The sequence below is a fragment of the Trichoderma camerunense genome (genome assembly GCF_050948025.1).
Source record: "Trichoderma camerunense strain CBS 138272 chromosome Unknown V8C40scaffold_3, whole genome shotgun sequence".
Lineage (NCBI taxonomy): Eukaryota > Fungi > Ascomycota > Sordariomycetes > Hypocreales > Hypocreaceae > Trichoderma > Trichoderma camerunense.
In genome coordinates, this window is record NW_028145367.1 from 1,970,921 (window position 1) to 1,994,913 (window position 23,993).

A 23,993-nucleotide genomic window follows, 5' to 3' on the forward strand; every position below is an offset into this window, starting at 1 on the left:
TTTCTTTTGTTTACTACTGTACTTGCGGGTCTCGTCTTCTGGCCGGGTCGTCTTGGGCACCGGCACATCTCCAGCAAGAATGTCGCATCCCGGCTGTGGGGGCGGGTCTAATGTACAGTGCCTGGCTACTTGCATGCCCGGGTACATGATTTGATACGGAGCGTCAAGTTCTGGCCGGAGCTTTTTGTGTCCATGGATGTAATTTATGATGAGTATATTCCTACTCATCCATACTTGTATAAGCTCCAGGGCCGAGCCATGCACCGTCCAGCCTATCCTATCATCCAGCACTATCGCTGTCCACCTCAAACCCACTATGGCCAACTAACATCTCCGTACCTCACGCTGGGCCTCATCCTCGGCCTTTGGGCTTCAACACACACACGCACTCAGCATCCATTACGAGCCAAGTGATCAATTCCAATTTCCCCAATGGGTGCGTAGGAAAACTCTATCTATATCTGGAAGTGGCACACCGCAGTTTCTGGCTGCCAGCACTGGCCCTTTTAGGCCTCCTGCTGCCGCCGGCTGGCCGCAAACAAAAGTGTAAGTGTGTAGAAATTCGGGGTGCCACCGTTTCTCTCTGTCAGACCAGACGCTCAATACGGCCCATCGATTCACGTTTGGCTAGGCCTAAACTCTGTTTCCTTGCCTTGACGTGTGTCGCCCTCTGAAATTAGCCCGTGGCAGCTTCAGACATCAACGAGACAATGGCACGGGACCCAGAGTGGAGGTGGTGAATGCCCGTCACGAGTCCTCTTTTTGCGTGTTTTTGAGTTTTGTCACAAATCTTCTTTTCAGGAACGATGCCACCACATTAGCCATTAACAACTTAACAAATACAACTACGAGTACTGCCTAAATAGGTACGTGCACATCAACTTCATTCAAACTTGACCATGGACGTGGCACCAATCAATCATCACAGGTACAGTACAGACCAGTACCAGTGCTTCTGCTATCTGTCTTGTCTGTCTCACCATCTCTCTCCCCCCTGAACCCACCGCATCGCATTCATCTCAAAATCTTGCATCATCCTCTATGGATGGCATCACCCAACTCAACTCGACAGATCTCTCTGTGAGACAGCATCTCGCTTCGTGCCTGGCCCTCGCCAACAAACGAGCGGTGGCCACATGCGCTATCGAGGCATGTCCGTGTTGCTGCACGTTGCACGCAAATATTTTTAGCTTCGATCTGTGGCCCTCGTTCATATTACCAAAGGCCCAGTGCATGCCGCAACATCTTCGTCGTGTCTGTAACGAATTTCCCTCCCTCGTGCTCTGGCTCGCTGGACCGTCGTCCCTGGCATGCGTCTCCCGGAGAACGTGGCCCTCGCCAAGACAACAGAGGATTCCAGCGAGTTGAGGCGCCTAGTCCGCTCTCTGTTCTCTGCTTCGATGGCGAAAGGAAGCAAACAGCTTGAGCTCCTCTCGCGCGCATCTGCCACAAGCACAAGCGCAAGAGGCGCCCTGTGTTCAATCAGGCGCAACCTCCAACCAGTAGGCGGGCCAGGCACATGCAGTTTTCCAACTTGCCAACTTCTTTTTCCCAATGGTTTTCCTTCTCCGCCCTCTCTCCCGATGCCATTGGAAGTGGCCGGGCCATCCATGCCTTCTTGTCGGCGCCAACGAGCGCTACGCTGCATTAATGGATCGCGATTCCACGACTAATGTTTGCTAACCGCTGGACCGGCATAAGGCCAGCCCGCCTCTCAGCTGGCAACCTAGCTCCGGCCAAGTTCTGAAGTCAGCTTGACGCAATCACCTCATTTCTCGATAGTTTCCAAGTCTACTGCTATTCAGCATAAAATCATGCCACTTGATGCGGCTACCGTCGCGATGATCGTGCCGATCGCGCTGGCTGTGCTGTTTTTAGAGCCAGTGACTGCTCCTCCAATCCTCGTCGCGATGCAGCCTGAATCTACGATCAAATCTGATGCTCGCCCACATCTACAGCTACCCCTCTATTGTGGATGTGATCAGGGCAAACAGACGAGATGCAGCATCAGGATTCATAAATATTCAGCTCTCATGAGCCAATTGACCTGTCATGGATGTCGGGCAGCTTCTAGAACCAGCCAATGGGCGGTAACCGTCGCCTTACATGCATTGGTTTGCTAGCCCGCCCCTCAATGACGAACCTGAAACAGCATTGATTTTACCAGCCACAGGTTTAACTCGCATCACCATCCAGGTTTCGATCTGTTCTTCCATCGGATCTCCTCCGATGAAGTTGGGTCTGTTGCGTTGTTCTTAATTGCGGCTCTGTTGCAATTGAGTCTCAGTCTGCTTAATCTCATGACGAGACATTCAACTCCCTGCAGCTCTTGTCTGCAAGACACTCATTTCTTGTAGCAAACATTCTACCATACTTCCACGCACGTACAACAGAGAGCCCTTCTGGACCCTTGTAGGCCGGTCGGCTTAGCATCCAACGGAAAACTCATCATTGGATTCCCCAAGAGACGAGTTCGTTCCTAGGCAACCCGCGGGGATTTACGGAACATACAAGTCTTCTTCCCGTCTTACACGGTAGGGTTACGACTTGCTTTTTCTAATCATCATGCCTAACAGTACTCGTATTCAGCTAATACAGCTTAGCAGTAATACAGCACCCACTTTCACGGTACTATGCAGGGAAATTTCTCATATCCTTCTCTCGAGCGTTTCAGGTTCCATCTGAGAATACCACTCGACAATGTTGCACAAAGCCCATCACAATTCCAATGGCTTTCCTTTCGATGAACTCTCACCTCACCGCAAATGTGTAATCTCGCTAGATGAGCTCATCAGGCTTCTCTGACTCGCTGTTCACTACGAATGCTAGACCTGCTAAGTTAAGATCTTTGCTCCCTGCTGCTCTGCGGAGAACGGCCCCGCGGCTCCAATTCTGCGGAAGCAATGGCAACGTCAAAAGCCCAGGCAACCATCCCTGCTAGATTCAAGCTTGCAGCTTTTCATGGGCAAGCTGCGGTCATGAACTCCATTGTTCTGTCTTTTTTATCTCCGTCTCAAAGCGGGCATGTCTGACACACGTGAGGCAAGGCATTAACTTCCTTGCTGCTTTTGTCTTTTCCGATATTGATCCACTATCCCAAGTGATGTACGATGGTGGCGTAAGCAACCAAGCAAGGAGGTTGCACGGCGCTGAGCAACAAGATTTGATGTGATTGCAAAGTAACACATGCATCGTTTAGTGCGGTATCAAGAGACTTACGAAGGACATCAATTACGTACAGTTCCTCAGCAACGATACCATTGGCATACGAGTACTGCGAAAGGGAGGGCTCATGTGCTGTATCCTTCCTGCAAGGCGAAATTAAACGCATCAATGTGCGACAGCAGCAGCCGGGAATCAAGCACACCGAGATTTGCTGGTGAGATCCAAGTTGCACAGCCACTGCCAGCGCTTTACACGTATGCAAAGGTAATAAGGAAATTCTCCGGCCCTCCAAACCCGCGGCGCTTCCTTTACGATGCCACACACATCGACGCACACCAAGTAGCAGCGCTACGTAACTACTTCGTAGTAGCGGCTCGAAGAAGGGCGCGAAAACTACTCCGGGAAATTCGATACTGGGCTGCGAAGATGCCTCCGATAGCCCATGATTGGATCGGGTAGTCCATCCCGAAATCTTGCTTTTTCTCCAGCGTCAATAACGTGTTGCTTTTTCGCGCGAACACGCCCGTGGGATTTCGACAAGGATGTTCGGTTTAGGTTTGCGCAAGCCTATTGGCTGCTTCTACGGTATTAGCCTAGGTTTCGGAGCTGGATTTGGCACCTCGAAACAGAGCCAATGGTTCCTTGTCAGCTTAGAGTTCAACGTAGCAGTTAGAGCCTTTCTTTGGCGGCATGGAAATTTCGAGGGCCTGGGGCTTCGGCGTTCCTTTTGAGAGTTATGCCCTAATTGGGCCGTTTGAAACGTTGGCATTTGAAGCGCCCCGAGCCGTGAGCGCCATGGCGAGATAGTTTGAACGGTGCTGCCGTCGCTGTTGATTTGGGCGTCGATGTTATTGTTATTACTCTTCTGGGAGCTCAGTTTGACGGATTCAGATGATGGAAGGATACCTCAATTGTCAATGTCGTCTGGTTTGGGATTACACTTTCTCTGGAATATTCTTCAATGGCAAGCGTCTTCGTGACAGCTCTTTGCTGACATCATAAGCTCCGTGAAGCTAGCTGAAGCTCTTGGAGATATTGGATTAGAGCGTAATATCGGCTTATCGGGGTCAACACCAGCCGTCCACTCTGCCAGCTGTGAAAAGTGAACTCGCCGGACCGTTTCGGCCCGTCCACCCAAACGTCACCAATCATGGCGGGGCACGCCACGACCCAGAGAATTTCCAGATTGAAGCTCGTAGATGCGAACATCTCCAAAGCGGGCAAGCTATTCAGACTTTTAGCCAGAGCTTCTAGGCCCTAGGTCCCAAATCGAAGTCGCCGACAATTCGTCTAGAATCAGACATCAAAGAGATTCCGTCCCCGTCAAAGCTACACATTCGCCCGCAGACATGGAGGCCGAGATCAGGGCCGTCCTCCCCAACATCGACCCGGTGTTATCTGACTACTCGGTTGGATACCTGACGCACGCCTCTACCGCCTGGTCAGACGAGGAGAACGAGGCGCAAATCTCCCCTCTCAACGAAGCTGCGTCGACAATCACCGAATTGCTTCTCTCTGCCTCCGGAGGCACAGACGCCGCTCAAGAGGAAAAGATCAAGCAGCTCGTAGAGAAATGGGTCGACAAGTATGCCGAGGCGAACGGAGGTGAACGACGAGGGCCTTCTGCCATCAGGAGGTTGGATCAAACCATTCAGGTCAGCTCTCAGCGGAACATGTCGTCCACTTTGGCCGTCGCCGGTGGTGCCGTCGATTTGGAATCTGCCAATGTGAGAAAGGTCGAGTCCAAGGTCGACCGCAAGAAGCTTGAAAAGGCCGAGCGAAAGATTGCCGCCAAGCAGCAGAAGAAGACGTTCAAGACGGTCGAATACGAGGCCTCGAGATTGCTTGACCAGCCCGAGGATGCGCAGTCGTACGAGGAGTTCTACATGGCCGTCAACCCGCTTCAGCTGGGTTCGTCGGGAGCCAACAAGACGAAGGATATCAAGCTGGATAATATTGATGTGTCTATTGGCGCCAACCGTATCCTTACCGACACAACTCTTACGCTGGCATACGGTCATCGCTACGGTCTTGTTGGTAACAACGGTGTGGGTAAATCCACATTGCTCAGAGCTCTGTCCAGGAGAGAAGTTGCCATTCCGACACATATTTCAATTCTACACGTCGAGCAAGAGGTGAACTATATTCTTTTACCCATATGCGTTTTTGTTCAACGACTAATTTCCTCATGTTAGATTACGGGAGACGATACTCCGGCTATACAAGCTGTTCTTGACGCCGATGTCTGGAGAAAGGTTCTTATCAGGGAACAAGATGTAAGGCTACGTTGGCAATCGCAGTTTCTCTCCAAAAAAAAAAAAAAAAAACATCATCTGACTTGTTTTACAGGAACTTATCAATAGATTAGCAGAGTTGGAGGTCAAGCGAGCGCCGTTGGCCGATACTTCGGCAGATGCCGCCAAGCTTGATCTAGAGAAGGAGACCATGGACACCAAGCTTGGCGATGTTCAAGCTAAGCTGGCCGAGATGGAATCCGACAAGGCAGAGTCTCGTGCCGCCAGTATTCTGGCCGGTCTTGGTTTCTCGCCCGAGAGACAGCAGTTTGCAACCAAGACGTTCTCTGGTGGTTGGCGTATGCGTCTGGCACTGGCGCGTGCCCTGTTCTGTGAGCCCGACCTGTTGTTGCTCGACGAACCGTCCAACATGTTGGACGTTCCTTCGATTACTTTCCTTTCAAACTATCTCCAAGACTACCCCAGCACAGTTCTCGTCGTCTCTCACGACAGAGCATTCCTCAACGAAGTGGCGACAGACATTGTGCACCAGCACTCTCAGCGACTCGACTACTACCGCGGAGCCAACTTTGAGTCCTTCTACGCCACGCGCGAGGAGCGTAAGAAGGTGGCCAAGAGAGAATACGAGAAGCAGATGGCAGAGCGAGCACATTTGCAAGCCTTTATCGACAAATTCCGCTACAATGCGGCCAAGTCGTCAGAAGCTCAGTCCCGTATCAAGAAGCTCGAGAAGATGCCCGTGTTGGAGCCGCCGGAGAAGGAGTACGACGTCAAGTTCCAATTCCCCGAGGTGGAAAAGCTGTCACCACCCATCATCCAAATGTCAGGGGTCAGCTTTGGGTATACTCCCGACAAGCCGCTGCTGAGCAACGTAGATCTCGATGTTCAGCTGGATTCCCGTATCGGCATTGTCGGACCCAACGGTGCTGGTAAGACGACGGTCTTGAAGCTTCTCATCAGCAAGCTCGAAGCATCAAAGGGTCTCGTCACGTCGCATCCACGATTACGTATCGGATTCTTCGCACAGCACCACGTAGACTCACTCGACCTCACTATGAGTGCCGTCAGCTTCATGGCCAAGGCGTATCCCGGAAGGACGGATGAAGAATATCGACGCCAGTTGGGAGCCTTTGGCATCACAGGCACAACCGGTTTACAGAAGATGGTGCAGCTTTCCGGAGGTCAAAAGTCCAGAGTGGCATTCGCCTGCCTGGCACTGACGCAGCCGCACATTCTCGTGCTGGACGAGCCGTCTAACCATTTGGATATCGAGGCTATGGATGCGTTGGCGGAGGCACTGAACGAGTTCCAGGGAGGCGTGCTGATGGTTTCTCACGACGTGACGATGCTGCAGTCGGTGTGTACATCACTCTGGGTGTGCGACGGCGGTACGGTTGAGAAGTTTGACGGCACGGTGCAGCAGTACAAGAAGAAGATTGCGGCTCAGGCAGATGCTGCGGGTGTTGTCAAGGCGCATTAGAGGGGGGGAATGCAATCCAATATCAATTGGGACCAATGCCAGACTACGTATACCTATTAGCTGTAAATATACCTGGACCTGTCTGTCTGTCTGTCATTCTCACTGCATCATCAACAAAACCCAGTAGCCGTCTGTATTCGTATCTGGAGTAATACTCGTAGTCGTACATGCAGTGTTGCCGGATCCTCGCTTGAAAACGGCCAAAATGTGGGGGCCCGCCAGCTCTCATCTCGGCTCATGAGCTGGCGCTGCATGAGATGGAGACCCAAAGTCTGGTGTTGCGGTAAAAAGGGGATTGACTGGGCTGCTCTAGGGGGGGTTTTTTTTTTCTTCTGGCATGGTCGTGCTTCTTTGGGGACAGGGTGACGATGTGATGGCTCCAACGAGCCCAAGGGACCAGGCATCAAAACTGCTTAGCGTGGCTGCAGGTTCTGGCTACATGGCTGGTTGGTGCGTTGATGGTGGTTCGGAGAAGTAGAGGTTACAGGTTGGGTCTATGGCTGTTTACGATGGGATTTCGATTCTCTGTGTTACTTAGAGGGGATTGATTGATTGATTGATTGGATGGATGAGTTATCTAGTCGGTATTATTGAGTACATAGTGAGGCAAGTGGTGTGTCTGTATGTTGTCGATGGCCTCTTTGCACCCAACGTTAACAAATAGAGCGAGAGAGAATGGATCAATCGATGCCCATCAGTCAATTGCTTTTCCCCTATTCGGGCCCTACTAGCACCACCTGTACCTAGCCTTTCAGTGAGCTTTTTCAGGCCCCAACAGCCAAACAGCCACTCAATGGCTCTGGGCTCCCCTTCCCCTTCCCCATGCTAACATGCTAACAGGCCCCGCATGGTGATGGGGCCATGGCGGTGAACCATTTCATCTCCACCCGCTTCCCAACTCAAACAAAAACCACCAGCTACCTCGAGCCCAAGCTCTTGTCCTGCCAAACCCGCCACAGCTCCAGCAATAGCTCGCATCTCCTTTGCGTCTCCTTCTGTTCTCGAATCCTAATTTCCTCCAGCATCATCACTAGCCATCATGCGTGAGATTGTGAGTCTCCCCCTCTATCTGTTGTTTACTTGAGCTCCCGCCAAACGCGTTTGGGACCTGAAGCCCCTGAAATTATACCCCGCCAACCACGACGAAACGAACACATTGGCGTTTTTCTGCGCGGCAATCCAGCGCGATTGAGGCGTGTCGTGATGCTTTGAGGATGTCCGTTTGCTAATTGTTGATTCTTTTTTGGTGTACAGGTTCACATCCAGACCGGCCAGTGCGTAAGTTGATGTCCCTCTATAGTTCCCCCCTTAACGACACAGCGGCCAGGAGCTCACACTATTTGACAGGGTAACCAAATCGGTGCCGCCTTTTGGCAGACCATCTCTGGCGAGCACGGTCTCGACAGCAATGGTATCTATGGAGGCTCTTCCGAGCTCCAGCTCGAGCGCATGAACGTCTACTTCAACGAGGTACGTGTTTCCTTTTCCCTGCTAGACGCACCACTCGAGAAGCCCCTATTCTGACCTCGGATACTGCAGGCCAACAACAACAAGTATGTTCCTCGCGCTGTCCTCGTCGATCTTGAGCCCGGTACCATGGACGCCGTCCGTGCCGGTCCTTTCGGTCAGCTCTTCCGACCCGACAACTTCATCTTTGGTCAATCCTCTGCCGGAAACAACTGGGCCAAGGGCCACTACACTGAGGGCGCCGAGCTCGTCGACAACGTCCTTGACGTGATCCGCCGTGAGGCCGAAGGCTGCGACTGCCTCCAGGGCTTCCAGATCACCCACTCCCTCGGTGGTGGTACCGGATCCGGTATGGGTACTCTTTTGATCTCCAAGATCCGCGAGGAGTTCCCCGACCGAATGATGGCCACCTTCTCCGTCATGCCATCCCCCAAGGTGTCCGACACCGTCGTTGAACCCTACAACGCCACTCTCTCTGTCCACCAGCTGGTCGAGAACTCTGACGAGACCTTTTGCATTGACAACGAGGCTCTCTACGACATCTGCATGCGCACCCTGAAGCTGTCCAACCCTGCCTACGGTGACCTGAACTACCTCGTCTCCGCTGTCATGTCCGGCATCACCACCTGTCTGCGATTCCCCGGTCAGCTTAACTCTGATCTGCGTAAGCTGGCTGTGAACATGGTTCCTTTCCCCCGTCTCCATTTCTTCATGGTCGGTTTCGCTCCCCTGACGAGCCCCGGTGCTCACTCCTTCCGTGCCGTCACCGTGCCGGAACTCACCCAGCAGATGTTCGACCCCAAGAACATGATGGCTGCTTCCGACTTCCGCAACGGTCGCTACCTGACCTGCTGCTCTATCTTGTAAGTGATGAAAGTGTTCGAGATATACCGACATGTGGTGCTAACAAAGAATGTCTAGCCGTGGCAAGGTCGCCATGAAGGAGGTTGAGGACCAGATGCGAAACGTTCAGAACAAGAACTCCACCTACTTCGTTGAGTGGATCCCCAACAACATCCAGACTGCCCTTTGCGCCATCCCTCCCCGTGGCCTGAAGATGTCGTCCACCTTCATTGGTAACTCCACCTCCATCCAGGAGCTGTTCAAGCGTGTCGGCGAGCAGTTCAGCGCCATGTTCCGTCGCAAGGCTTTCTTGCACTGGTACACTGGTGAGGGTATGGACGAGATGGAGTTCACCGAGGCCGAGTCCAACATGAACGACTTGGTGTCTGAGTACCAGCAATACCAGGAGGCCGGTATTGACGAGGAGGAGTACGAGGATGAGGCTCCTGCTGAGCACGAGGAGGAGTAAAGGCTTCCTAGCAACGAGCGAGCGAGCTTTTTATCTTTCTTTTTCACTTTAAATTCTTGGGGGTTGCACTGTTCCCGTGTTACCCTTGATTAACGCTGTAGGACTTGCCTTGCGGGGGTCTGTTTAGATGATTGGACGACCATTTTGATATCCACGCGCGATATGACATTCGGTCAGATGGCAAGTGTTTGCAAACCTAATGAAAATAAGAAGAGTACGATTACGGTACTGTAACACATTTTGAATGGCTGGTCCCAGTGTGTGCATGTGTATATGTGTATATTGTAACCCGTGTGATGCTTGATACCAGAGATGTAATTAATTGCTTGAGTGTCTACACTTACTCTGCAAGTTCTCTCTAGGGTCAGCTGTACGAAGTCTCACTCTACAACACCAACGACGCAATGCCTAGTACCCCATGAATGATCGACCGGTCAATTCTGCCTGGTCTCCACATTCTACCGGAATCAACAGAGCTCAAGCTAAATGATTAGAAAATGCTTCCATCCAATAACATCACAAGTCATACAACACAAGGCATTCCGAAGATCAGGACTGCCTTACTACTAGGTAAGCAAATCCCCCCACGAAAGAACCCATATAAATACAGGGTAGATATGGAAAGCTACCGGCGTAATGTCAGAACAGATAAAAGCATGATCTCATCATTTTCTCAAGTCCTACGAATATAACAACAAACTCAATGCTATTTCGCTGAAACACTACAACTCATTACATTGAGCGAATGGCCATGATGACGGAAGCGCCAGCTGATAATCACAACGACATTACAATCTACAAAGTCCCTGAAGAACTCTCCGGTAGTCTAGACGCAACTCTAGACGAAATATTACTGAAAATCGACAAGAGTCTCCAATCTCGGGTAATAAGTTCGCTCAAATGGCTTGCCTTCTCCTTTGAACGGCTTCCTATCGACCTTTTCACCGAAATTCTCGCTCAACGCACAGACAAGAGCGCTCCTCTTGACGAAGCAGATAAACTGTCTTCTCCACGTTATGTTCTGGAGTGCTTATCTGGCTTGGTTGTTGCTGATGAACATCATGTTTGGCTAGCTGAAACTTCCATCAAAGAGTATCCGACTTCCAGCAGAATCAGACACGGTCCTGCATCAGCTTTTTCATTTACAGAGATAGAAGCTCATCTCCACATTGCTCACTCCAGCTTGATACATCACCTCGAATGCAATCCCCCAGGTATTCCAAACACTTACGAAAACAAAGAGCAAACCGCCTCAATATTAAAGACCTATGCCGCTCGGAACTGGCCTCTGCACCTCGAAATGGTGCCTCGCTCAGCATGGCCCCTCGAAACTGCCCAAGCCGCGAATCTTGCACTGGCTATGCGCAGTCCGAGTCTATTCAGCATGATTGATTCGTTCACCGTTTGTCCGTTTCTCAGTACTGATGCATGGACGAATCCCCTGATTTACACTGCTTACCTGGGGGCAACTCAGCTCACTGAGATGGTAATCTCAGAGGGGCTTGATATGCGCGAGTACATTAGTCAATGGGACTTGGATATAGCCTTGTTATACGCAAGTTCAGCAGGAAACTTGGAAACCGTCCGCCTCCTTGTTGATGAAGGTGCTAGCGTCGACTTGGAAAACGCGACACGTCGCAATCCCCTTACACAAGCTGCCTTGGGTGGCCATATAGCAGTTGTGCGATTCTTCCTTGAGAATGAAGTTCTGGCTGCGGCTCTTAATGGCACTGATGTACGCAAATGGACCTTGAACGCTGCAGCTGCGGAAAGTCACTTCGATATCATAGAGCTGCTTGCCCGTAACGGAACCGAGATTGACGAATACACCCTCGAAAAAGTATCTGGATCATCCGGAGATGAGGCCTCAATATTGGAATGCTTACAATTTCTCCTCGATAATAGCCCTGACATCGCCAAGGAAGGGACACTTTGTAAAGCAGCGTTCAGGGGGAATTGGAAAGCATTTGATCTGCTTCTGAGTAAAGGGGCCGACGTCAATGCCTTGGGGAGCCGTTGGGGCAACCCATTGCACATAGCGTGCGCAGCCCAGGATATCGATCAATCACGAATTGAGTATCTACTCGGCTTAGGCGCGGATCCCAACGTCCAAGGAGGAGATCACGGAACGGCCCTGCAGGCAGTTTGTTACTCTTATTCCGGCAGGGATGAAGACGCTTGTATCAAGGTTGCGAAGCTCCTCATCGGTCTCGGCGTTGATATAGCGGCTGAAGGAGGAGAGCATGGTAACGCATTGAACAATGCCTGTGCATCTAAAGGCAATGACGGCATATGTTGGTACAACATGGTGGAATTGCTCCTGAAAAACGGCGCTGACGTGAATGCCCAAGGAGGGCCATACGCCAACGCCTTACAAACAGCCTGTCACTATGGGAACTCTGATATTGTGCCGTTGCTCCTATCCTGGGGTGCAGATGTTCATGCCCAAGGCGGTGCGTTTACAACTGCGCTCCACGCTGCTTGTTTTACAAGACCCAAGGAGGGAAAGGATGGATATGTCAAAATGGTTCAGCTGCTGCTTGACCACGGCGCTGATGTTAATGCCACAGCCAAGAACAAACTGTTTGGAACCGCATTTCAAGCCGCCTGCGCAGCTGGGAATATGAACTTAGTCCGCCTCCTTCTCGATCGCGGTGCAGATGTAAACCTGCAAGGTGATGGATATGGATCTGCACTTCAATCCGCTTGCCACTGGGGGCATACTGAAGTCGTACGCTTTCTTCTCGACAATGGTGTAGATGTGAACGCACCGGTTCGCAAGATTGGGGGGAGGACCGGAACAGCGCTTCTGACTGCAAGCTCCTTTTGGCGTAATGATGATGAAATTGTTCATCTCCTGCTCGATCACGGCGCACATATCAATGTTCCTGGAGTTTTCTCCGGGTCCGTTTTACACGGTGTCGCTTCGTCAAACAAGAGCAAAGACAACTCCTTGTTGTTGCGAGTTCTTGAACTGGGCGCTGATATCAATCACGTAGATGAGCGCGGTGGAACTGCCTTGCACTATGCGCTCCGAAACATGCAATTCGACAATAAAGGTACAAAGCCGAGCAGGATCCGGTTCCTCATCGAACATGGCGCTGACGTTCATCTTGCGGCGGGAGAGGTGGGCTCTCCGCTCTATTCTATATGTGCAGCTACGACGAACCTTTCAGATGTCTATGAGAAGGATAGAACAGTGGCTCTGCTTCTTGATAATTGTCCGAATATTGATGTGAATACGCAAGGCGGAGAGTATGGCTCTGCGTTACAGGCAGCAGCGTGGTCTGGCCAGACGGAATCGATCAAGCTTCTAATCGAGAAAGGGGCTCATGTCAATGTACGAGGCGGCAAGTATGGGAGTACATTAAACGCTGCCATTATCATGGGCTATTGGAATATTGTCAAGATATTACTTAACAATGGTGCGAGGCCAGACGTTCACTGGCGGGATGAGATGGGCGAGGATTGGTTAGCTGACGTTCAAAAAGGACATGGCCGAGGAGCTGTAGAAAAGTATAGGAAGTTTTGGGAAGTGGAAAAGACGAAGTTATCTGGAACAAGCCCAGATAACAGCGTAGGGGTGGCGAAGACTTGAAGCTGCATATTGAGGAGTTTAAATCAAGAAACTTTTTAATATTATATATATCGCTTAGAGAGAGATGTTTCATACTAATATACAGGACATAATCAGTACTAGACTGTAACATTCAGCCTAGATACCAGCGAGGCTTGAATAATGTAAACCTCTGTTGTTTCTTTGGGGGAAAAAAATCTGCCATAATACAATTTGTACTGAGCTTTACAACGGCATGTATATATTACTCTTCTTATTGGTTGCGCAAACTCTGAAGGTACTCCAACTCTCGCCTAACCTCTGGGTCTTCATCCACCTTCTTTACTTCCGACTCGGTTAATTCCACGATTAAGTCGGCACCTAGTGTTCTCATTTTGTTGACTGAGACAACGTAGTATCCATCCTTGAATAGTAGTGTAAGCCTCATTACTGTTTCCACAAGAAAAGTCTAGGGATTAGTCACATGAATGGCAACGATAGTACCGTAGGAAGGTTCTTCGTCGTCCAAATTAACTTCCACTATAGTTCCCCTATACTCTTGTCAGAACAGATACGAGAGAAGAGACAGATTTAACACACTCTGAATATCGCATGGTGGGCTAAATCTCTGCTCTGTTTAGATGCTTGAAATTAACAAAACGCAACAAGGAAGTAAGGATTCGGTACGCTTTATATTCGCAGTGCCGTGTGTAGAAATGACTTCTTTCTCTTACATATATGTTCAGTTGTGATATCGCAGCAGCTAGGATGGATATAGCTCTGATCCGTTGACGTGCATGCATAATAGCCGCCTAAATGCAACGCTGCCTACATGGGGGGCTACACGAGCACAGCTGAAGAGCAAGACGTTATCACATAGTGAGTAAGGGAATATATGATATCTACTAAGCATATTGAAATGTAACCCCACTTTGTTGCATGTGTATTATACTACCAGAGGCAAAGATTCTCGCCATATGTCTTGAGTCAAAATGATGCTTGTAGGCAGAAAGTAATAGCCCAGCTCTTCCCACAGGTCAAGAATACAGCCAGTATACCACTTCCCAACTATTGGCTAATTTAACTTGGCTTATTAGAGACAGACAAACCTATTTTTGACTACCTACAACTTATTAATTTGTTGACAGCTGGGGAACGCACCGTTGCACTGCATCGACTAACACCAAAGACAACACAAGAAATCTACATGTAGCTTGGCTGGACCTGACTTACCTTGAGACTAATGACTGTGGTTAAAAGCACCATGTTCTAATAGTGATATCTAAAGCAAGAACTAAGCTATCGTCAATGTCTCTCATTAAAAGTGATTTAGAATTGTGTTTTTTAAAAAAGAGTTGAACCGCACCTTGCAAATACATCATCAAACGCACAGTGCGCATAACTCAACATGAGCACTCCATATGCTGACTCAGCAAAAACTTCAACCCATCCCAGCGCCATCACCAAACCAGCCCACCTCGAAAAAAGAAACGACCAAACCGCCAGCCATTGAATTGCGCCAACCCTCCCGGCCCAGCTTCCCCAAAGCCCCAAATGGCCGCAATTCTTGCTCCCCGTCGCGGCAAGGCCCTCAGCCAGGCCTTGTCCGCGGCGGCAGCCTCGCCGTGCCCGCTCTCGTCCCTCCTCCCGGCATCATCGACCGCCGCCTCCAGCACATGGCATTCCACACGACGATCGTTTTCGACGACACATGCCCGAGGATCGAAGCTGGGGAGGACACCGCTGTCGATTCCTCCGGGGGTCGAAGTTTTGATGGGCGAGCCCAAGACGTTGAGGTCGGCGACGTCGTATAAGCCTGTGGTGAGGAAGACGATTACTGTCAAGGGACCTCTGGGTGTGTAACCTTTTTCTTGTTGGCAGTATATTGCTGTTTCACCTATTGGAAGACTTCTTCTTTATTGAGGAATCTTGGTTTCGTGGTTTTCAAGGAGTGCGTTGGACTGATGAATGCGTGCGGCATAGGAACATTGAACCTGGATGTGCCCGAGTTTGTGGACCTGGTACAGAGCGAAGAAGACAAGACTGCGACGCTGAGCGTGAGGGATCCGAATGCTAAGGAGCAGAAGGAGATGTGGGGTACGTTGTCATTCCACTCCCCTTATTTCTTTACAGAAAATGGCCTTCTCGAACAATACTAACCTCGAACCCGACATTTTGAAACCATACAGGCACATCATGGTCCTACCTCAGCAACCACATCACAGGCGTCTCCGAAGGCCACACAGCCATCATCCGCCTCGTCGGCGTCGGCTACCGCGCCAGCGTCGAGCAGCGCGGCGCCAAGGAGGAGTACCCGGGCCAAAAGTTCCTCTGCCTCAAGCTCGGCTTCACGCACCCCGTCGAGGTCGGCATCCCCCGGGGCGTCACCGTCACGACGCCGTCGCTGACGCGCATCCTGCTCGAGGGGCCTGATCGAGAGGTGCTCATGAGTTTTGCTGGTGTGGTGCGCAAGTGGAGGCCGCCGGAGCCGTACAAGGGCAAGGGCGTGTTTATCAATGACCAGACGATCAAGTTGAAGCAGAAGAAGATTAAATAAATGACACGACTATGACATGAGAGAGGGAAAAGAGGGAAAGGGGATTAAGGTCAATGATGATGTGACGGCTACGAATAAAAAGGAGTGTAGGAGGAGAAACGACAAATGTACAATATGTGGTCTTTTGGTATGGGTGTTTGACAGACTTGTATTATCATCAGTTGAAAAAAAGGGCCTCTTTCACGAGGTATTTAGACACACACACACACATATATATATACCTATATATACAATATCTGTATACTCCCAATCCTCATTCAAGATTGAATCATGTGTAGATATAAATTTATGTAGCTTTTACGTTTCATTTATCAATCACCGCTTATGCAGACGTCTTACAACTTGGCACTCAAAACCTCCTGCACCGCTTCCAACACCTTTCCATGCACCGCCAATGGCGCCGCTACGACACCCTTGTTGCCAGCGAGCGTCCGTCCAATGCTAAAGTCCAGCCTCTTGCCATGAATATCCGTAACCTGGCCGCCTGATTCCCTCACAATGAGATCGCCGGCAGCATGGTCCCAGATCTTCTCCTGGTACGTCGCGCTCACGGGGAGGCGCAGATAGATGTCGCCTGCGCCGCGGGCAATGGAGCCGTACTTGGCCTGGCTGTCCATGCGAACGCTCTGCGCAGTGATTCCTAGCTTCTGTGAAATGGCGGCTTGGTCTCCGTGAGACGAGTGTCCGGCTTCGACGCTCTCGCAAAAGTTGGCTTTTGTCAAATCATCAATGGCGCGCATCGAAATGGGCGTGCCGGCCTCAACGTCGAGATTGACTGTCGCGAGTGGGCGGCTCGTGGCGCCGTGGCCTTGGACAGCGGAGAAGAGCACGCCGTGGCCCTCGTCGGTCTGGTTCTCACCAATGCCGGCAGTGAGGCGGGCATCGTTGTCAATGGGGAGGTTAGGGCATCCCAGGGCACCGACTTTGACGTCACCGTCGACCATGAGGGCAAGACAGACGGCATACTGGCCTCCGCGGAGGAAACCCTTTGTACCGTCGATAGGATCAATGGCCCAGATACGTCCTTGAGAGCCGCCAGGGCTGTTTCCCTTGTCGATGAGCTCAACCATGGCATCGACATCCTTGATAGGTCCACCGAGCAGCTCTTCGGCGGCAGCATCGTCCAGCTTGGTATCCTTGACCAAATCCCAAATAGTAGCCCTCAAGTTAGCATCCTCCTTCAGCTTCGCAGACTCCTCCTCGGCGACAATGGCATCGTCCGGGAAATTGTGCTGCAGCGCGGCGATGATGAGCGCCTGCGCGCCAAAGTCACCGATTGTGACGGGAGACTTGTCGTTCTTGTCAACGGTTCCCTTTGCCTTTTCGTGGAAGACACGCTTGGTGAGGATGGAGGCGCGCTGGACGGCAAGCTGGGCGATTTGCAGCTCCTTTTCGTACTTGTCCAAACGCATGGTTGCGGCTGTAGTGGAGAGGGAGAAGAATCGAGTTTGGCGGAGGAGGGAGGATAGCTGCTGTCCGGGTTGGTGGACGAGGCGGGCGATGGAGAGCGATAGAGAAGCCGTTGTTGCGCCTGTGAAGGGGGAGAGGAGGGCGAGGATGAGGATTATGGCGGGAAGGGCCAGGAAGAGGAAGAATCGAAGCTTTAAGGACGGAGAGGAAGAAGATGAGGCCGGCGATGGACTGGAGGCTGACTTATGTGGAGATGACGAGGAGGACATTCAGCCCGCAGTCAGACGACGGGCAAGCCTTGTTGTGAGCTATATAAAGGATGTCTCTCTGTGCGTGTTTTGTTTAGAGATTTGACGAGGAACGATGTTTAAACAGCAGTTGAATGTATATTAATCCCCAGTAATTGAAGCTGTATAATAATGTAAAGATCAATTCACCCCCGACCGATGGCCCGTGATATCGCTGCCATTAACTGCCAAACTTGCTGCTACCTCTAATAATTACCCCGCTACGGCCTCCGATGTCCCGCCGCCTTACCTCCCGCTAACGAGCTCCCTCATGGCGGGGCTCCTCTTCCTCCCCCGGCGCTCCGGCCACCCAATTTTCCGAGCCAGAAAAAAAAAATCCCATCTAAGCACATCAGATGGGAATCCGTTGCAACGTGCTAACTAACCCGTGCTAACTAATCCATAGCCTCGGAACTCTTCCCCAGCTTCCACACATCACCACTATCCTCTCTTCTTCTCCCTTATTCTCCCTCCTATCTTTATACACGAAAACTCTCACCAAACTCCCGCAATGGCTTCCTCCCCCGCCAACCTCCGCGCCATTTACCGCTCCCTCCTCCGCGAGCTCCCGCCCCGCCCCATCCTCTCCTCTCCGCGAACTCCTCTCCACCGACGCATCCGCTCCTCCTTCGTCGACTCTCCCTCTCCCTCATCTTCCTCTGCGTCTTCCTCCTCACACGCTTTAGAGCACCAGGCCCAGCTCGCCCAGCAGCTCATTGCCTACCTCCGCGCCCAGCGCATGTACGTCACCCTCATCGAGCGCTACAACCCGGGCATGGAGATGGACCAGGACGAGCGCATCCGCTTAACTGCCCGGAGAGTCGGCATGGATCTTCCTTCGGTGCAGAAGAAGAAGACGCAGTGAGCGCGGGATCTGTTAGGAAGAGGAGAGAGGGAGATGGGATTTGTTTTCTTCTTCCTCTTCTTTTTCATTTTGTGTTTTACTATTCGACTCTTGTCTTTTTTATACCTGATTTTTTGGGATGGGATGCTGTCGTGTGACCTATCACGACTCTATTTATATACGATACGTATCCTGCGAAACGGCGCGGGAAGAGATGGAAACGCTGGAGAAGCCGGAATGCCGCGTAGCAATGCGCGGCTACACTGGAACAATTTGGCGCCTCGACGGAAACGAGCGCTCAAGCGGGGAATATAGCCACGGAAAGGAAACTCTGTGAGCTTCAATTCGGTGCGCCACAACGATGGCGCACGTGTACACATACAACAAAAGGGAGGAGATACCACTACACCAACTGGGACACAGCAACACAGGGCCTGCACAGAGTTGAGAGGAATGAGAGGGAGAGAGTGTCAGGAATTATCTCATCCAGGCCCGGCACCACGCACCGTCCCCTACTAGTATGGGACGAGGGACATGCAACAACGGCTGCTTTACTAACAACCAACTTCACGAAATGAAGAAACTCTACGATATATCCACATCAAATATCCACTCATGTTTTTTATATGTATACACACGCCATGTTCGGCCATACATATCTACCTGCTGTATATATATATTCATATACTTATATACAATGAAATATCCGAAAATGCCAAAGCTCCAGGCCAGGTATAAATTTCCTCGATGGGGTATCAAAAATCAAGCACAAAGCATGTGTGTGCCAATTCCAACTCTTCGCTTGCCAATAATCAGATGTCGTGAAAAGCTCTTCTTCTTCTTTTTTTTCATCTCTTTGCATCATCGTTGAAATCGTCGTTAAAAAAGTGCTGTTGGTAAAACGAATGAGCTGAATGGAAAAAGGGGGTGAAGAAAAAATGAAAAATCAGTCAAATGCACGCTCACACCACGCCAACTCCGTTATCTTCCAGGGACTCGTCCCATCCACCCGTCTGCAGCAGCCATTCGCCAGCCCGCTCCTTCACTGCCGCCATGGCTGTTCCCAGTGAGCTGTTCCACTGGTCCTGTACAACCCGTACTTTTTCTTTGAGATCCTCCGTCAGCCGGCGATTCTCCACCTCTCGCATCTGCTTCGCCCGCAGCTCTCGATCCTCAGGTCGGATGGGTGTGCCGTCTGCTTCGGCAAGCTGCGTCGCAAGTACCCTAGCTTTAGCATTGACAACCGCCTCCTTGACCTCATGAAGAAGACACAGCTGGTTTGTGTGCGCCTCGATGAACTGATAGGTACTCTTCTCGGCATGGAGCAGCAGGCTGTAAAGGTACTGCAGCGGGTGATCGTGATACGCCGGGTTCTCCTCGTACTCTGAAGCCGGGATTTGAACACCAAAATCTTCCAGATCCATCGGGATAGTATCCAAAAGACCGCAAAGCGGCGGTGCAATATCCCAAAACGCCGAAAGCTGTAGTTCGATGCCACGCGCAACTGCCTCTTCCATCACGGACCTGAATTCACGCGCCCGGTTTAGCACCTCGTTGGCATACGCGTATTCTCGCTTGTCTGCGTCCTCTCTGAAAAATGCCTCAGCCGATTTGAGCTTCTCTGTGTTGCCAGATAGTCGATATGGTGTCAGCACAACGTCACGGTAGCGGGCATTGCGGTCGGATAGCAAGTCGTAGATGGCCCGGTGCAAAGACTCGCGCTGCTCAAAGATCCATTTGAGGAGAGTCAGTTTCTCTAACAGCTCGGGCTTATCGTCTCCTTCTTCTTGGGGCATGTCGGCATCGATCTCGCTACTGTCGAATAAGTGTCGTGCTAGATCATCGAATAGCTCTGTCGCTCGAGTGATTCGCTCCGTCAGAATGTCATTCAACGGCAGTACCACTTGGTTTTGAAAATGCTCGTATTCCAGCTTCTCAATCTCCTTCTTCTTATCCTTCTCTTGTTCATTAAAGTCGGATTCAATCGCCGCGGCATCAGCGTATCCCAAATTACCCGAGTTGATTTCTTTCTGCAGGTTGGACCTCAGCGCGAGGCGACGCTCTCCTGCTGCCTTGGTAGCCTCCTCCCGGCGCCGGAGGCTGCTGGAAGCAAATCTCTCTTTTGATCCCTCAATATCCGCCAACTCGCTCAGAGATCGTACAGAGGTGCGAATCGATGTCAGCTCAGGGTGGTTATTATTCACCGCAGGATGATGCCTTGGGTAAGGGGGTGGCATGGTGACCAATCTGGAAACATCCAAAAGCCCATGCCTGTTTGTCGCTGTCGATGGGGTAGAAGCTACGGAGGTGTTTGACGGCTGAGGAGTCCATACCGCCTCTCCCTGGTCATGCCAGCCTGTCTTTTCCGGAGGATACTCCGACGAAGAGCCTTGCTCGCTTATAGTCGCGTAATGCGGAGTATGCTGCTCATCCTCGATCCACTGGTCCTTGGGAACACCCATGTACTTGGACTCTCGTTTGGATCTTTCAAAGCCACCACGATTCGGGTCACCGTTTGAATCTGTTTCCCACCATCGACTGGGCGGTCTCCCACGTGAGCTATTCTCGTGGTTGTCACTCACGCTCATGCTGAGAATAGGGGAGAGCGAGGGCATATAATTTGCGGTGCCGCCCCAGTTAAGAGGTTGCTTGATCCCAGGGGATGGCGGGAGGCTGCCAGATGCCGGGGCCGAGCTCGATGAGTCGTCAGCTTGGTGGACAGAACTGACAGACCCTCTGTGGGATCGGTTTGGTTCCGAAGACTCCGGAGTCCAATCGCCCAGAGACTGTGAATTCATCGACTCTCGCCGGGCAGCGTTCATCGGCCGAAATAGATCACGGCTCAAATCAAAGATCTCGGATCCCATAGCGCCAATAGCTGATGAGTATCTCTCACGTCGAATCCTGGACTCGGTGACTATGAAATCGGAGAAGAGACGAACCCGGTCTGCGTCTGTGGCAGCCGAGGCTTCTTTAATCGCAAATGATCGAAATCGTTCGATGGTGCCAGTTGCGAATTCAGCAGCGCTCTGGTTCACAATCACTTCTTTGGATGGCGACACCGCCATGGACGTAGAGAGGCGTGAAGCCTCAGCAATCATCGATCCAGAGGCAGACCTGGTCTGAGGCGGCGGAGTCGGGAGAGATTTTGGCACAGCACCTTGGCTTCCGCCGCGTTGTCGGTAGGCCTTGGCCGGCATTGGTGAGAACGGTGGCGTGGCTGCTTCGTGGTGTAACAATGTGGCCGAATCCGGTGCCCGAGGTGTCGAATTACGGGAATTTGATGATTCCCCAGTAAGAGGTTGGTCCATGGGGGCTTTCCCGCTGCTCCGGGGAGTTGTCTTGCCAACAGTAAGCTTACGAGCCAGGCCACCAGCCGGGGGAACAATAATGTCGGCAATACGCTGTCCCTGTAATGTGCTATCAATGGATCCCCTGGATTCATGTCCAGAGCGGCTCTCGCTTCTCCTCTGTAGAATGGTCTTGTCATGGCGCACAGCCTTGGCACGATTCAAGCCACTTGCGCTGCCTGAGGAATTCAGGGGTGGCTCTATGGGCTCGCTAGGATTGCTCGCGCTCGTCGTATCAATCGTCAGGTTATGAGACCGCCCTTTTGGTGACTGAGTGGGCTGCGGTAGCTGTATTTGTCGTGACGACTCGCCGGTCTGGACGGACGCGAGAGGATGTAGCTGCGCAGAAGATACTTGGGTCTGAGGCCGAGCGGCAGGCGGCGTGTCACTGTCAACCCAGTCGGCGGGCGTTGGGGGAACGGGTCCCAGGGACGAGATACCGGAAGGGGGAGGCCTGCGAGTTGGTGGGGAAATGATGGGCACATTGTTCCTGTCCATGCCCTGTACGCTTTGTGATCTGCTCGACGAAGGCGGCGGAGGTGGCCCAGGCGGAGGCGGAGGGAGTGGCATGCCAGGCTCCCATCTCGTCTGAGAAGTAGACCGTGAGCGGGCAGACGTCGGGGTATCGATGGCGCCTGTGGAGGCAGCTCTACGAGATGCCGGCGGAAATGGGTCAACGTTGATAGCAGATGTAGCTGCGGCTCGTTCTTGCTCCAAGGCATGGAATAGGGCAGGCCCAACACTCCGTCTGGACGCAGGCATCGGCTCTGGGGGGCTGGCAGATTCGGTGTCTCTCCGTCTTCCCAAAGATGCCAGTGCAAAGATACGCTCTCGAGAACTTCCCCTGCCACTCACACCCGGCGGGGGAGGAAATGAGCGGGTAGCAGCAGCTGGCGGCTCGGGAGAGGGCCGGTGGCCCAGCATGTTAGAGAAGCGCGAAGTAGTAGCGGCGGCCACTTGCGCCGGTGAGTAGTCGAAAGCCATACTGACGGGACGAGGTTGCATGCTTCTCCTAGGAGTGTATGGCGGAGGCGGAAGCGGGTTTGATGGTGAAGCTGTCATTTCAAATCTGGTCAGCACACAACTGTTGCCCATTCGCAGGTAGTCCAAGGGCGTTGTTGAAGAGGCCCAGCAAAGATCTAGCAGAGGCATAGGAAAGGTGTCTAAAAACAGCTATCTAGGGAGAGTATCAACGAGAGAAAAGAAGAAAAGGTCCCCACCCTGAGCTTCGCTGCCCACAAACTGCAGAGGTCGCTCTGTCGCTGCCATGGCGGCTGGCGATGCTACCCATTCCTGCGGATTATACGGCAGGATGGCGCTGCCAGGCGTGTGTATCGTCTGGACATGAGAGGAAGCCATGGACACAGCGGATATGGGCGAGACGAGCTGGTTACCGTAGCCCGCTAAGGACGTGGTTGAGAGCGGATGAAGGGCATGGCGAAGACGCGTGGGATCACGGGGAGAGGTGGAAGACATATTGGCTCAAGCTCCCAGAGGCCCAACCGCCCGCGGTCTCCTAAGTCGGTAACCCTTGACCCTTGTTGTTGACCTAGGGGGGGCAAAGACGCTTGCTGAGAAGTGCTGAGGCTGCCGAGGGATGCGACTTGGAAGGCAAGTGGAAGATTGGATCTGGAGATGGGCCCCCAGGTCGGGCCTGATGTCAGAACTATCGGCGGCAGCGCACTCCACACCAACTCGGAGGCGGTATGCCAGATGAGGTCTGTGGTCTGTGTTTCGTTCTATTTGGAGGTCTCGCTTGGCATCCCTGGATCCACCCCAGAGCATCGATTTCAGGTGGCGGATAGAGGCCGGTCGACGAGGAGCGCTCGGATTGGCGAGAAGAGGGCGAGGAGGGGGAGAGCTGGGCTAGCGACAAGACCAGGAAGAACGGCTGCTACCATACAGGTACGGTACTCGCACAGGCACGAGATGTTCCCTGTACAGGACTCCGGACGACAGGCACTTGACGCAGGTATGGGCAAACGGGAAGCGATCAAACATGGCGAGTCGCACGGCATCCCGTAGTGGGAAAAGGAGCGAGCCGCGGCTGAGGTACGAGTACATTCGGCGCGGCTGGGCTTTGGCTTGGCCTGGACGTACCGGTTCGGACACTAACACCGCAGCCAGACACGAGCCATTAAGAAGCCTGCTTCAAGGCAGAAAGAGGGAGCATGGCAGCACGCAAGGCAGCGCATTGAGGGGCCGTTTGGTGGTGATGGCGAGATCTGCTTGGCCGAGCGCGAGTTTGGCGGTCCCTGTGGAAGCGGCGCGCTAGGCCGAGCAGGGACGAGGCGACCAGCCCGTGGCGCC

General features: G+C 52.2%; 7 protein-coding genes across 7 annotated transcripts; 5 read left to right on the forward strand and 2 right to left on the reverse strand.

The window, feature by feature from the left end:
- Positions 1-4,289: 4,289 nt before the first annotated feature.
- V8C40DRAFT_236446 (protein GCN20) lies at positions 4,290-7,130 on the forward strand. Its single transcript, XM_083214043.1, has 3 exons — positions 4,290-5,300; positions 5,361-5,441; positions 5,515-7,130. The coding sequence occupies exons 1-3, from the start codon at positions 4,515-4,517 to the stop codon at positions 6,898-6,900; spliced, it is 2,253 nt and encodes a 750-aa protein (XP_083077291.1). The 5' UTR covers positions 4,290-4,514; the 3' UTR covers positions 6,901-7,130.
- A 668-nt stretch (positions 7,131-7,798) lies between these two features.
- Positions 7,799-9,991, forward strand: V8C40DRAFT_236449 (beta-1 tubulin). The gene is made up of 5 exons (XM_083214044.1): positions 7,799-7,951; positions 8,155-8,178; positions 8,248-8,370; positions 8,440-9,230; positions 9,289-9,991. The coding sequence occupies exons 1-5, from the start codon at positions 7,940-7,942 to the stop codon at positions 9,677-9,679; spliced, it is 1,341 nt and encodes a 446-aa protein (XP_083077292.1). The 5' UTR covers positions 7,799-7,939; the 3' UTR covers positions 9,680-9,991.
- A 442-nt stretch (positions 9,992-10,433) lies between these two features.
- On the forward strand, positions 10,434-13,277 carry V8C40DRAFT_284529 (ankyrin repeat domain-containing protein; the record flags this gene model as incomplete). The annotated part of the gene is made up of 1 exon (XM_083222160.1): positions 10,434-13,277. The coding sequence occupies one exon, from the start codon at positions 10,434-10,436 to the stop codon at positions 13,275-13,277; it is 2,844 nt and encodes a 947-aa protein (XP_083077293.1).
- A 1,512-nt stretch (positions 13,278-14,789) lies between these two features.
- V8C40DRAFT_262776 (mitochondrial 54S ribosomal protein uL6m) lies at positions 14,790-15,792 on the forward strand (the record flags this gene model as incomplete). Its single annotated transcript, XM_083219392.1, has 3 exons — positions 14,790-15,090; positions 15,219-15,332; positions 15,425-15,792. 3 exons carry the CDS (start codon positions 14,790-14,792, stop codon positions 15,790-15,792), a joined length of 783 nt encoding a protein of 260 aa, XP_083077294.1.
- Positions 15,793-15,988: 196 nt separating this feature from the next.
- On the reverse strand, positions 15,989-17,656 carry V8C40DRAFT_236458 (uncharacterized protein). Its single transcript, XM_083214045.1, has one exon. It carries the CDS (start codon positions 17,469-17,471, stop codon positions 16,128-16,130), a length of 1,344 nt encoding a protein of 447 aa, XP_083077295.1. The 5' UTR covers positions 17,472-17,656; the 3' UTR covers positions 15,989-16,127.
- A 179-nt stretch (positions 17,657-17,835) lies between these two features.
- Positions 17,836-19,082, forward strand: V8C40DRAFT_236459 (LYR motif-containing protein). The gene has a single exon (XM_083214046.1). The coding sequence runs from the start codon at positions 18,001-18,003 to the stop codon at positions 18,352-18,354; it is 354 nt and encodes a 117-aa protein (XP_083077296.1). The 5' UTR covers positions 17,836-18,000; the 3' UTR covers positions 18,355-19,082.
- Positions 18,930-23,883, reverse strand: V8C40DRAFT_236461 (uncharacterized protein). The gene is made up of 2 exons (XM_083214047.1): positions 22,904-23,883; positions 18,930-22,738 (listed from the first exon to the last, which is right to left on the reverse strand). The coding sequence occupies exons 1-2, from the start codon at positions 23,157-23,159 to the stop codon at positions 19,296-19,298; spliced, it is 3,699 nt and encodes a 1,232-aa protein (XP_083077297.1). The 5' UTR covers positions 23,160-23,883; the 3' UTR covers positions 18,930-19,295.
- Between the last annotated feature and the right edge of the window lie 110 nt (positions 23,884-23,993).